Source organism: Polyodon spathula, chromosome 23 (genome assembly GCF_017654505.1).
Source record: "Polyodon spathula isolate WHYD16114869_AA chromosome 23, ASM1765450v1, whole genome shotgun sequence".
NCBI lineage: Eukaryota > Metazoa > Chordata > Actinopteri > Acipenseriformes > Polyodontidae > Polyodon > Polyodon spathula.
In genome coordinates, this window is record NC_054556.1 from 12,137,837 (window position 1) to 12,153,103 (window position 15,267).

At 39.0% G+C, this 15,267-nt stretch overlaps 1 protein-coding gene across 1 annotated transcript; it reads right to left on the reverse strand.

Annotated features, from left to right (window-relative positions):
• Positions 1-5,361: 5,361 nt before the first annotated feature.
• LOC121298284 (probable peptidyl-tRNA hydrolase 2) lies at positions 5,362-13,165 on the reverse strand. Its single transcript, XM_041225326.1, has 7 exons — positions 12,936-13,165; positions 10,470-10,586; positions 9,672-9,743; positions 8,788-8,862; positions 7,972-8,069; positions 7,171-7,285; positions 5,362-6,427 (listed from the first exon to the last, which is right to left on the reverse strand). Exons 2-7 carry the CDS (start codon positions 10,575-10,577, stop codon positions 6,341-6,343), a joined length of 555 nt encoding a protein of 184 aa, XP_041081260.1. The 5' UTR covers positions 10,578-10,586; positions 12,936-13,165; the 3' UTR covers positions 5,362-6,340.
• Positions 13,166-15,267: the final 2,102 nt, after the last annotated feature.

Here is a 15,267-nt window from a genome sequence, read left to right on the forward strand (position 1 = left end):
ATTAACGGGTTAATGTAACGTTGGCGATGTTGGGCTCGCACATTCTGGAGATTTCGTTAGCAGCATAAAAATAGCAGGATATTATTTATGTTTTATCAACTGATAATAAATAGTGCAATTTGTTCTAGCGCCAGCGAAGTGGAAGCTAAATTTGGTGTTTTCCAGCGCTACTTAACATTTAGGATACATTTACTATATACACAGCACCACCGTGACTTTTGTAAATAAAAGCGGATAGTAAATATGCGACGAGTTGAAATGTATGTTGAAACAGAGGTGGGAGTTTGTTTAAATTATTAATTATTGCTGTAGGTTTAAACAAAACGTGTTGAATGATACCCGTTGCGTTTGCAAATAAGATGCGCGTGGTTGTTAGACGTAGTAACAACATTTTGGAATATTGTACCTTGCACTGAAACAAATGGCCCTGCTATGGCAGGATCTTTTGCACACCGGAGCCTTACAGAGTGGTTACACAATAATTTTGTTCCATTGACGTTTGAGGGACAGAACTACAACAAATGCCCATCCCCGTTATATTTTGAGCAGAATGGTTCATTCCATATGTGACAAACTAAAACTATTGGAAACTTGTGTTTTTATTTTTCACCGCAAAACCGAAATGTTCGAATCAATACATATTTCTGAGGCCAGATAATTATGCTCTTTGGTGTGTGTGTTCTCTGTCTCTAGATTACATATCATGTTTTTACACGTACTGTATATTAAATTCAGGTTGTCATGCAGATGTACACATCAGGTATTTATGGACAACGAACGGTATTTGTATATTGTTAGTACTGGCTGCCGTGGGAAATAAAGGTTTGTATTTGTACGCGGGAAAAATGCTGTTTTGATATTTATTAGAATTGTTGTTTGACGACTGACAAAGGGTAAGATGTAGCCTGAGGGAGGAGTGTTTCTTTTCCTTGTGTACTTGATAGCTTTATACATAGCTAAATACGATTAGACCTGTAGGGGAGTGGTATTGACAATTCTCAAAAATGGATTGTAGTGGATATTTTTTTCTCAGATAAAATGTCTAATTTAAAAACAAATGTTTACGCTAACTAGCAACACCTTTTGGGGTAGTGTTGCTTTTGTGGTGCACTATTTACAAGTTGATTGCGTTTGAACGAGTGAAGATATACACCAGGAACACAAACAGAATTGATATTTAATACTTTTGAACAGGATTGATACTTGTAACTGAAATATATTTTAAAGCACTATTGGCCACTAGCATTCATGCATTATGCATAGTTCCCAAAATAATGACATTTACAAATGCCTCCTGAAATAAAACAATGTTGTAAACAAGCACCGTGACTGATTTGCTGCATGATTACAGACATTTGTCTTTTTGTTTCCCTGACATTTTACAGAATGCTGCACCTATGTCCGTGTGTATTTCTCGACCGTCTGGGGGGGCGGGCGTAATGAGAATGAAGTAGCGTTTCCCAAACTCATAGAGGCTGATACAGATCAGACAACTGCCTGGCCCACCTTTTGGGTGTTTGTTTAGCAAGAGCTGCCATACAATAAATTCCGGTTTGGTACGTCAGGACATCCAGCGTGGCAGGCAGACAGGCACGCCTGCAAAAACGCACGTACTACTGCACCACCCATATATATATAGAGAGAGAGAGCAGGAAATGTGGTATGTCACACTAGAAAACACTCAGCTTTATCCAAAATAAAAAAGGAGTACAAATTAAAAAGTGATAGAAAAACCCACGGTCATTTTGGTTACAAAAAAATGACATTCGGTTGGTAGTACTCGATAGGTTTAACTAAAGAAAAAGCCATTTGACATAAACCTTTGCGGTTTTGATTTCCAAAAAGATATTTTGTTTGTTTTTTTTTTCCTTTTCCTGGAACTTCTGTCTAACTGCATTCATGAACAAGTTCTCGTTGTATCCCACGTAAGTCCTAGTCAAAGTGTTGTGTTCGGCATGCGCTACATGTGTGGTAATGCAAGCAGTAAAAGCCACCTTTAATGTGTACAATTTACTGAAAAGTACTTTGGCAATAAACACTTCTGATCTGAGAGCGACGGTGGGGGCAGTGGTTACTATATTATAATAGCTGTAGTATAAAAAATGATAACTTCCTTTTTTTTAACATCCTTTGTTCGTGTCCTTCCTTTGCTCTTCGCTCATGCTTCCTGGCTGGGCCAGAGTGGAGGATACCTTCCGCCCCATCCCCTAATTACACAGGCTGAGAATTCCTCGACATTCCAGCGTCGCAGTAGCAAGAAATCTGAGGATATCTCCAGCATCGGCCAGATTCAGTTTACGATTTTGTTAAAACGTGTATTCCTTGGGCTTTTTGTATTAATACAGGACCAACCAAAAGTTACACATACTTGCAGTGTTGACTGCAAAATGTAGACTAAATATCACTAGCTGTCTCACACGATTTCAAGGTTTATGCATAAACCAGGCTTATTTAGAAAATTGCCAACCACATTTTCACTATCTACCTTGCAGCATATACCCCTCCTCCATATAGTAAACACACGTATACTGCTATTAACTGTGAGATGCCTTTGTCTTCTCTTTGTAACATAAACCCCTGCACGTTGATCTATGTTCCCTACCCGTCTTCCCCTCAGTAAAAATGTTCAAGTATCGTACTGCCTGTGTTGAAAGGACGACCTTTGTCCCACAGACTGGAACACATGAGTAATCTCTTCCCTGGATCGACTTTTTTTGCGTCTCCCAGCAACTAAACGAAAGCGAGGCTAGTTTCAATGCCCCATTGTTCCGCTTTGAACTGGATGCATACCGAAAGTTTAATCACAAAGGATCTGAGTCAATTACAGGAACGGGTTGCTCAAATTGTTTTCTCCCAGGAAACGACTACACTGCATGTGATCTTTTCAGAATATAATAATTCACATTTTTAGGGCAGATGGTGTGTAATGTATGTGTAAACCTTCCCATTCTAGCAGATAAAAAATTACAGTGAGTAAGGCAATAGCACTATAGGTGTTTCGCTTTCAGTCACAAGGAAATACACTTTTATCAAGCTAAACCGTTTCTAAACACAGCTTGAGGGCTAGTCCAATACACGAGCCAATATATCGCTTTAAAGGGGATTAATTAATTAGCCAATAAACTATTTTTTATTTAAAATTTGAAATGCACCTATCCCATAATACTGTGATCTCCAGCCCTGTTCCTGGAGAGCCCTTATCCTGCAGGTTTTATAGGTGTCTTTACATCATCAGTGGCTACAGATCTGGAACACGTGCTAATCTTGACTAATTAAGCCAATACTCGGTTCAATTAAGTAACTGAGAGATTGGTGGAAACGAAAACCAGCAGCCACAGTAGCTCTCCAGGGCCAGGGATGGAGACCCCTGCCATATCATAACCGTGGGCACTAACACAGTAGTGTCTGAAGCGGTTATATGCATTTTGGAAATGTTTGAGGTATTGCGTAACTTCTGTATTAACCAGTCTGGCTCCAAGGTCATGCATCTGATATCCACTCTGGTGTTATAGCCCCTCGGTGTGTTTTCAAGCACCGCCACCCAATACCCGTTATGGAAATACCATCCATTCACGGTCACAACACTACGGCTCAAGTAGGACTTACATTGTAAGGGGGCCTCTTGTGGTCTGTTGTTAAAATGGAATTAAAGCAAGCGCCAGAGGAGGCCACGTTTCACTTTTTTTTTTATGGTTACGTGATTTTCAGGAACTAGCCCATACAGGTTAATCATGTTCCATACATGGAATTACCACACCTACTATCCTTTTAACGTGGCCACGTCACTGAACATTGAGAAAGACTTCTATTTTTTATTTATTTTGCATTTCTAAATGTAGCATACATTTTACTATTGGTTGATCTTATTAACTATAACCTTCTACATCTGTGCATTAATTGCGCATTTATTGGCAAATTTGAATACAAATTATAAACTAAAACTGTTTTAGAGCACTCGTTCTCCCAACAGCCTTTGGTAATACTTAGATAATATGACTCATATAGCTTTACTATATAAACCATACAATAACAAAAACTACGCAATCCTACATATATTATAGCCATCCTAAATGACTGTTTTGTGATCCTGCATCCTATTTCATTTTATAAAATAAGATACATAGAGCTGAAGGGCTTTGTTACTTGATCGTTATTCCATTGCTTGAGTTAATTTATTGCTGACATTTTCATCTCCATGTCAATATAATATATCAGGCGAGATTCAGTGATAGTGGGAAAAAAACGCGGCTTCACATCTGATCAACCTCGCTGAACAGAACAGTTACAGCGCAGTGGCGTCTCCTACCGGCAATTCACATTCGGAATAAAACATAACTTGGAACTCTGCTTGCACGTTACGAATAGGGTTTACACATACAGGCCTGGGTTTTACCAATAAATATACACACCAGTCGAAACACTGTCGCTAGGGAGGGGTAAGCACAGAAGGCAGCAACATTAAGTGAAGCCATATGCCGTTTTGCTCCTTAACAGAACAAAAAAATCAACGTAATGCGATTTCGTTGCCACGTCTCCAGTTCACAAGTTAAATCATCTGGTTGTATAAACCTCTTTTTATAGCCAGTCCTTTGAGCCATCGTTGTAACTTTGACTGCATGTGTTTAAAACTGCTTCACTTAAGTTATTCATGGCAATATTTACTGTGGATAAGAAAAAAAAAAATACATCACACAAATCATGTGGTCTTTACAGATTACATTTACTATTTTCACGCCTTCTTCTCTATACATGTTGCCCCCTTCAGGTTTGAACTAGGAACTGCTTGGCCGCTCTGAAATTCTTCAGTGCCTTTATGTTGTACAAATAACATATTATAGGGTGCTATGCAGTGTGCGATCCAAGCAACACTCTGGCCGTTTTGACCAAGAGTGGTGTAAAAATCAGATTGTATCAGCACTCAATAGAATATATGTTTTGTATAATATATCTTTTAACAACTAAACAGCATAGCCTACCTTAAATGTGGCTTAATGTCAATCTGCATGATACAAAGAAATATCAGGTGGCTGTATCACATCAAGACCATGATCTACTATATATTATATATAGCATACTGTACAGGACAGATACATTGGTGTAAAAATAAACAAACAAACCTGAATTTATTTGAAATTCTGTCTCCCCCCAAAACACAACTGAAACAGAAACCCCCTCCAAAAACAACTTCTAAAAGAACATATACATAGACTTGAATCTGGTATTTCCAAGTCCAGACTTTCATCAAACCAAAAACGTTCACCAACATCTTAGAAGTAGAAAAGGAAACCATTTAAGTTATTATAGGGCTTGGAGATTGCAACATTTATTGATGAAGGGAGGGGGGGGGGGGGGGGGGGGGGGTTATAATGTATTATTTTTTTTATTAAATGCTGTCCACATTTCATACAGAGCCAAATTGCTCAAATCTCTTAATATTAATTGCAAATGTTTAATTGTGTTTTACACTTTGGTTACATACAAAACACATCAAATACGACTGCGATAAAGCATGAATGGTGTCCGTAGATGGCACTGCAAGGAGAAAAACACAGCAAAGAAACACGATTCTACTTAAACAGGTACTGTCACTTTCCTGTCGATGCTCTCACAGCATTTACGTATAGCTAGTAGTCACTATTTGAAGGACTTAAACGAAGAACCATATATATCCACATTAAGTAGCTCTTCAAAATTGTAGGGCCTTGAAACAGCTTTCAACCCATACACTACAGGTCTAGTATTTATCCTTCTGTAGGCGCAGTAGCAGTTTGTAGCCTGTAGATGGTGTTTGGACTCTTTTTGAACCAAGATGTCTGCTATTTTTTATATTTTTTGTGGTGGGATGAAAAACACCAAGTAGTTATTTTGTTTTTTACTCCCCCCCCTGGATTTCACTAAGCACAATAGCTTTAGAACTGAATTACAGAAAATATATTGGTTGATAATTATAATATCAATTATATACTAAAACGTAACTGTTTATTCTACAAGAGGCTCAGTATTGTTTGGGGAGGGGGGGTTGTGGGATTGAGAGGTTGAGGGTGACGTCATGGGTCATTTCTTTGTCATTTAATGAAGCTGCTACTCCTTGCTCAGGACCTCTCCTGCTGCCAAGTTTTTTTAATCTCATGCAACAGGACATCCCGGTTTAAACCAGGTTCTCGGGGACTGAGCAGCACCTCCAGTGGACTCCAGACAGTGACTCAAAGATATGAGAGAGAAAAATAAATGGCTGTAGTTAACACTCCGCATGCCCAGCCGCTTCTGCCGAAACTCATTACCGCCCCCTGCTGTTCGTCTCTGCCGATGCAATTTGCCTCTGCAGAGGCCAGAAGTATTTTCAAAGCAGTTTCAGGCTTCCGGAAACATTGTTGACCATTTCCTCTTCGCCAATGATTGCCAAGACTGTGTGGGATCCAGACTCAACCTAAACAAACACATACAAAAACAAAAGAAAGAATAAAAGGAATCAGGTTGGAAAACATGATTTCTCTTCTACGTATTAGCCAAGGGGTCAGTTGTTAATACAGAGAGATAGAGATTAGTTAGAGATTTGATAGCTGTAGTTCATCTGAATTGTCTGGTGTGTCAGTAACCTCTAAATCACAAATTAGGGGTAATATAATAGTATGGCACTATTCTCAAATACCTTTGCATTGTTTTTTAGGATTAAATGCACTGATGATAGATCCACAAGACTCCTCTTTTTAAATTTCTATACCGTGAATGGGGTCTGCTTGGGGGTTCTATAGACATACTAGCTACACTACGTTTTCACACATTTAAAAAATATCTTATGAAACTGATACTTCAAGGGGAAAAACAAGTTATTTGTTTTTATTTGAAAACAATTCCTGTGTTGTATTTCTAAATTTAAGCATGTGAATCTTTAAAAAGTAATTGTAGCAAAGAATTTCATAAATCTAACCTGTTTTGCACTGCCACTAGCTACACAGACATTACAATGTGCAGTTTTGAAAGAAACATGTGCTATGGCACAAATGCATTTTCATTTTAAAACATGAGATCTGGTAATACTTTAAGTTAAAGGAAGCTCTCAGTTTCTATGCCTTAGTCTTGGATTATCTGGTTGCACTTGCTGGGCCATTTTACCTCAGCTGAGATAAGATATGTGGGGCACAAAATGATGACTAATATGTTGACTCGCACCTGAGTCCTCCCCGCATCCTGCACCAGGTAGGTGGGCAGGCTGAGGCTCATGGCCAGGGCCTGCAGCTCCAGCAGGTGAGCCATGTTCGTGCCCTGGACCACAACTTTCTTCGCTCTGCAGGAAACAACAGGCAGGGTGAGGTGACTGCGCTCAGCCAGCTCCAATAGACTCCTCCACGAGACAGAACAAACCTGGTCAACTGAAATCATGATGGACTGAACCTAAAGGGAAGTATTTGTCATACACCAGGACACACTTACAATACAACCAATAAGACCAGTAAGAACGGTTTAGTAAAGCATCAAGTTAAATAAACCAGCTTTCAAAAACTAATTTCTGGTGTCATGACATTTAAATATTTCCAAAGCCACCAGCTCCTCATGTTGTTGTGCCCAGTTGGCTGCGACATGACTGAACAGTTAATATGTAGTGGAACTGCCGAAGAAAAAATAAAAAGATTCAGCACACACCCTTTTTAATACACCTGCATTTGCTTTATGCTGATAACCCCCATTAAAAACTGCAAACATGTTGCAAACAGAACAGTGTTCAAATGGACAACAACATTTTAAATATTCCTTCAGTGGGTCTTGGTTGATTAATGCCTTGCACTGTTTGTATTGGCATGCAATATGAGCTCAGCTATTCTCTATGTCCAGTTTATGAGGTCATAATTAGATAAGAAAACAGAGATGCAATATTCATGAGGAACGCCCATCTTATTTCACTTCTCTGGGGTGAATCCTCTTATTGAGGCAGCCAGCCGGACAGGGAAAGACAGAGGATAGAGACACACTTACCCTGCTTGGTCCCACTTCCATGCCATCTCCCTCCAGCTGTTTTTCTCCTGCAGAGCCTGGTACAGTCCTACAGCAGCATGACCCACCTGAGCAGCCACCTGAACAAGAGCACATACCTTAGAGAAAAGCCACATTACAGCTGCTGCTTTTTCAACAAAGTTAAACCTGACTACAGCACTGCGACAGCATGGTCAGGCAAAGCCGAAAGCATTCAAAATGCAATACAAAAATCACAAAGGTAAATGATCACGATCCAACATTTCAGCAAGCAGGTGAAAATAAATTGAATAAACATGTCCAATAAATAAATCAATATACTATTTACTTATTTTGGTAGAATGGATATGGTATTGCTGAAGCTGTGATAAAAAAAAAACACACACACGCACCTATTGTGCACATTTCAAATTATTTGCATTAAAAATAAACAAAAGATCTAGTTAGGTGTATAACCATTCCTATTTGCTGGTAGAAAACAATATTAATATTTATATCTGGACATTTGTAAAAGATTGTGAAGACTACTGCAAACTGCGTCCTCCAAACTACCTAAATAATCAATGTTGAAAATGTGATTTTCAATGGCAAACGTGTGGTTTCACCGTGTGCCCACCCCACCTTATTTAGTTTCTAATGCACAAAGTAACAGATTATGATTAAGAACAAAGACAAATTAACAATAAATGGCATCTTTTCAAATTTAATTCATTGTCCAGGTAGTGCGGATGGGGTACACATGACTAATTCACTGCATTTAACTGACTAAGTCCTGATAGTGTCAGTAGATCTTCAGATATTGAATGCTGTGTTGCTCACCTTCCCGACTCCCATGGACAGCTCCATGTTGACAACAAACACCATCTTAAACCAGAGATCTTCATCCCCTTCCTCCTGTGCAAGAGCAGCGCGAGTCACAAATCAGCCTTTCCACTCAGCACCCCAGAGCATTTCACAGAGGCAATGAATATTTACAGGGAATCACAGTGGGCACATGTACTCCAAAAGCTGCTGCAGCATAAACATGCAATTAAGCAAAATGTAGGGATGTGAAAGCTGCAGTATCACACAATCACATCAGGGTGTTGGGCCACTGCATTCTATACTTCATATTAGCACCGCTATACTGATAACATGCTAGAAGATTTATAAAGCAAACATTTTAACATGGGCTTCTGAGGCAAAAACTTCTATAAGACTGATAACCTATTTCCTTATTAGCACAATCCACACGATTAGTGGTCCCCTATTTATTGTGAAGATCTGTGTTACTACAGCAATATTAATAACCTTATGAATCTAACCTGGTTTCCTTATTTACATACATTCATGCGATTGTCCCTGGGGATGTCGTAGTTCAGCATACAGGTCGATGTGATCAGCCTATACCTCACCAGGACAAGCCACAGCATATTACAGCATTTCACAGCTCTGGAGAATCCCCTTAATCTGCATCAACCACCTAGTTTTAGAAGTAATCCCAGGTTAACCATGAATAAGCAATTGATGTAATCCACTGTGATTCCCCAGAAGAAAGCGGGCCATACTGATCCCACAGAATACAAGAGTAAAGCTCAGATGGGGTCTAATAAAACAAACAGGGGAATGTGGCTATCTTGGTTCTTAACCTTTATGAAGACTGACTGATGCATTTGTTTTCATGTTCCCACCCAGGACAGCGTACAATGTGAAAAGGGTCCTACCTCATTCTCCAGCTTGTTGAAGTAATACATAGCAGCCTCTTCAGCTGACACATTCCTTGTGCGCAGAAGAGCCTGCAACATGAAATCAGAGGTCAGAATCGGGAGCTCACAAATACACAGACACCTGTCGTCAAAGAAAAATCCATGTAAACACATCAAAATGAGAATCACAAGGCGAGAGTGCTTAACTTAACGTTGCAGATCTCTGTACAGGTCTACAGAATATACCCCACTCAGAACTGCAGAAAACGAATGTAGCATTGGAAACTCCACTCAAAAAAGCAAGCTAATCTTGTGTATGTCCATATATAGTCAATTTCAATTTTTTTTAATCAAAAGGGGTACATTACAAATAACTGGATCAATCAAAAGGGCATCAAACAAGACATCAAGCAAAGAAAACCAATGCAGAAAATAATGGGGTAGCGGACAATTCCATTTCCAATTCCTTTGTAAAATTCATTCCCAACTCCAATTCCTTCAGAAGAATTCCTTTCAACAAATTGGAATTAGAATGGAAATTGGAATTGATTTTACAAAGGAACTGACCCCCAACTCTGGCACCAGTTTTATTTTACTTTATGTTTAATATGGTACAAACGATATTATTATCCAGCCGGTTCAAAATTAAAAGAACATTTGAACATCAACCCTCCCACGTCCGGCCCACCGCTAGTTATGGGTCTAACCCTCCTGGATGGTTTCAGCCCATGGTATACATTTCTATACAGTTCTGGCTTCACCGCAATGTGATTCAGGCTGAGAGGCTTCCTATCCCCACAGTAAGATGGCAGTCACCTGCTTGGCTGCTTCCTCTGGGATATCAAGCTCCCGGAGCTGCTGCATGAAGACGGGGTTCACCTCCTGGGACCCCGACTCGGGGGCAGCCTGCTTAGATTGTTCCATGATCCTTCACTAGAAGCACACAACGACAAAACAGCAACACACTTTCAGAGCCTTGCTGAACCAGTCTGCCACTGTTCAAACAGGCATGTTTACATGCAAAAATCAAACCGGCTTTACCTACTGAAGGGACCTCTTCTCAAATCCTCTGTACACACTGTGCATGTGAACTAGTCTCTGGCTGGGTTTGAACTGGATTCATGTGCAGAGGTTCTGAAACATTGATTCCTCTAAACCCGAGTTTGGCATGGAAACTCTGTATATTTGTTTTTGGATTCACAACAATCAATTACGAAAAGGATCAGTTCATTCAACGTAACTGACATAGTTGCCCCCTCCCCCCCCCTCCTGTAATTACAAAATTTGAGCCATCAGTCCAACACAAATGTAAAAATCACCGTTACCTACATCCACCATATGTAAAAATGTCTATTTGACACACAAATGCTTCTGCATACCATCGTTACAGTGATTTTATATATCAAGACACAATAAATGATTACATTTTTAGAGAAAATATTAACATGTTGGAGGCAGGGGGGATTCTGGTCTTGTGCAGAGCTGGTTACTGTGATCAGTTATTCAATACCAATTCTGTTGCGTTTCTTCTTTACAAATACAAACCTCATAAATACAAACAATAAAATACAGCTCAATAAAGTTGTTACTGGATGAAATTCATTTTAATATGAAATGACTGACCGGGCGATTGGAGTTGAAGTTTTTCATATTTTACTTTGTAGCGCCCTCTGGTGGTCTTGTCAATGAATTACCCTCAACACCACTGATGACCATCCTGTGCACATGGGTTACCCCATCAGTTCGCCAGTATGAAACCATTTGGTTCATCAAATAATAATGAAGTGCCATTCTAACGCGTACTTAATTTAAATTGAGTTCGGCGCGCCGCTGGAGCACCCGTTTGAAAAGAGGACTGCATCAGATATGCAATGTTTTTCAATCCATTTGCCTTAGGTTGCATGTGATTTAAAAAACAATAACAAAAGCACATTAAAACAGCCGTCCTTTTTAGTGGAAAAGAACACACGCCACTACTTGCTTTAGTGAGGCTACCAATGATCCGGATTGCTGCCAGCGCCTGGGAAGAGGCAACACAGACTCTCTGTCCCCAGTACATGATATCGCATGGTCTTCTTACAAAAACTGGGATGGAAATAAGACTCCCAATCCATAGTAATGGTTTAACTAGCGGCTTAATTAGACACACCTGAGCTTGTTACCTATACACTGGGACGATCAAGCATATATTAAAAGCTGAAATGGCTAAAACTGCTACCAACAGGAGACTTGTTTCCATCCCTGCAGTAAGTATTGTTTGAGCTGTTTAAATATGTTTAGGGTTATAACATTCAATATATTTAGTTTATCAAATTGTGTCAGAGCTGTTGCCTTATCCATCATGACAGATTGGTATAACAGAGAGCTAGATGCACGTGACACATTACTGAACGTGTCAGCCCCGTTTAAAACACCAGTGTGCAGGTGTGCAATTTTTACTCGTTCAAATCCTGTAGCTTTGTTCTTTTTAACATTGCGGTTTGGGGAAACTGTCTGGCTCTTCATAGCAAAATATGGCCAAATACTGTACTGAAATTTCTGGGTATCACGATTAAAAATAAATGAATGAATAAATAAATAAATAAAAATAAAATGATTTCGCTAGACGCGTGATCACAATAATCGCTTGACTGACTGTCTCTGTTGCTATGATGTAACCATTTCACAAACAAATCCCATTGTTACCACCTGGCTACAGACCATAACCATTGTTATAAACCTGCTTTTTTTTTTGTGCATTTGGAACGAACGAGAACACTAGAACAGCGGCCTTCGCCCTTTTTTGTATAAAAATGCGAACGGATGGAATTTAGAAAATTGCCTATACGTAAACTCTTTTGTTTGTTTGTTTGTTTTAAGCCATTAAATATTCGTCCTAGTATTTCATGTACCACACGTAAAGGAGCGATTTTGCAATGCATGCCTTACGATATTACAAGTGTAGAATTTACAAATGTAAAACTTATTTTGTGGAAAATAACGTAGTGGAGTATTTCGTTTCAGTTTTCACAAAAGCTAGAATTCTGTCAAATACGTAACGTCATTGATGACGCATCTCATGTTTCTTGGTTTATATTAGATTGTATACCCAAATGTGGCGAGATCCATCCGAGGCACAAGTATTAGATAGTACTCGAGTTAAATGGAACTGTCTGCGCAGAAACCAGGACATGGATTTAGATAAAGAAACAGCCTTCCTATACAAACGTTACGTTCAGGCCATTTACTTAATGTGCCTGTCTGTAGCCTAGGAATTTTAAAAAGCAACCACTCCTTACAAACCTGTGTGGTACCTCTTCTGTCTGTTACAAATGCAAAATCCTTCCACGAAGCAAGGCTGCAGATCCGGAAAGCTTGTCAGTATTGCAAAACGATCTCCAAAAGGCAATCTAATTGATAATCATAGACATTTATCCGACATCTTTCCCCCTTTTCCTTCCCGTTGGTTAGCACAGGCAGATAATCCACAGTTCGCCAAGCAGGATGGACTCGCGTGGGTCGTGATATGCGGTTTCACAGGCGTCAGTGTCCGACGGTAAATCTGTCCGGGTAGAAAACAGATTTAGAAAGAAAATCCTGCAAACTGAATACAGTTTGGATAAGAATAGAGACAACATTTCCACCCGGCAGAAGTTTAATCGTATATTTAGTTAACTTTTAGAGCAGTGATGTAAAGTGAAAATTGCTTATCACTGGTTAATCTTCTTAGCGGCATTTGCGGTCAAAATGGCCACATTAAATGTTGTTCACTGTATTAAAACATTTAATTTGAGGTGCAACTGGCTTACATCTGATTATATAAAAGCTCAGTTCTTGCAGTACTCTGGTTAAGAAATGTTGAGATGTTTAAAAATTTATGGAGATGGGACAATTAATGTATCAATTTATTAATGTAGAGTGTTGTAGTACACATTTTTGACAACTTTGCAATTCAAATATTTATCAATTTTCTTTTCAATAAAAGGTTACAGAGTATACCATGGTAAAAGCATAGCAAAGGGTAAGGAAGCATGTGTTAAAGCATAGAGAGGAACGGTAAGTAAGTGCACAGTATACACATGGGTAAGGCATAAAAAAAGTACAGAATTGTTGGGCAAATTTCCCAAGGTAAATTATTATTAGGGCAAAGGTAAGTAAACCATAAAGTATTGTGGCAGATGTTTTCACAAGCAACCTGTGACCCCAGCTCTAGCACCAGATATTATTATTATTATTATTATTATTATTATTATTATTATTATTATTATTTTATTGGTATGTTTCACTGCTGTCCCCGCATGGCTCGGCTTGACTTGGCTCGGCTGCAGTGGGATCAGGAAGTGAGCCAGGGGTGGTGGAGACATTGTGCTGCTGTGGCCCGCTCTCTGGAATGAACTCCAACATCCTCTGCAGGAAATCAGTAAAGAGAGCTGTCTCCTCCAGCCTCCAGTCATACTTCTCCTCCAGGATCTTGCACAGACTCCAGGGCTGGAGCACTTGAATTCGACTGGAGATGATCTGGAATAGGGAGGCTAAAGATAATTGGTTGAACAGTGGTCCTCACCAATGCCTTTAGTTTAAAAAAAAAAAAAAAAAAAAAAAAACTACCATAGTAAAAGCTTAGCAAAGTTTAATAACGCATAGGTAAGCATTGTAAAGATGAGCGAGGTATGGTAAAGTATATTAAAATTTATGGTAAATGCATGGCACTGTAAACCCAGAGGAAGAAGGTGGTACAACTGCACAAAATGCAGTGCAAAAATACTTGTATAAGGATAGCCTTATTATCTTATGACCACAGGGAAACAAAGGAAGAGAGCAGAGTGCATATACTGTAACTGTGCGGTTACTTCTGCCAACTTCGAATAATGGTCAGCTCAAGTGATGTGACTCCATCTGTACAGTCTGAACGTTACAAAAAAAACTAGGGGATTGCCACAGCTAGCACAACTGTTTCAATGTCATTCTACTAATGTTTCTGTTCAGACACTCCCAACACCACATGAAAAACAAAATAGTGTTATGTGCTGGTAAGTAAGGAGCCATGAAGTATTCTGGTTTAAATTAAGAAACATGATACACGTATAAAAAACAGCCACATAAGACATGATATCTAAAAAAAGGACCAAGGTATAAAAAGAAACGGCAGGCAAGTTGCCCCAATGTTTTCTTAACTTATTATGAAACCATTGGCATCACATTTATTCATTTAGCTGTTTTGATACATGTACAATGTTTCCATCAGTTATCTTAATAATAAACTAAAGCTTACAAAAATTCACATTCAGATATTCCTAGACATAAAGCTAGCAGGTCTCTTTTTGGGGTCCCACTGCACTGTCATGTATTGGGAGATGTTACTCTATCTATTCTGACTTGCTTCTGGTAAGATTGCATAAACAGGGTGCAAATGCATGTGGCTTCTTTTGTTTTTCATTATGTAAAGAATCATTCATTTTAAATGTCATTTTATTATTTTTCAAACATCAGCGTTTTTCTGATGTTTCGATCATTCTCAGTGGTTATCATTACAATTACTAAGATGACTATAAATACATTTCAGCTGTTCATATTATGGCACAGACCTATAAAAACAAATAAAATAACAGTATTATAGCAATTGAAGGATGTTAAA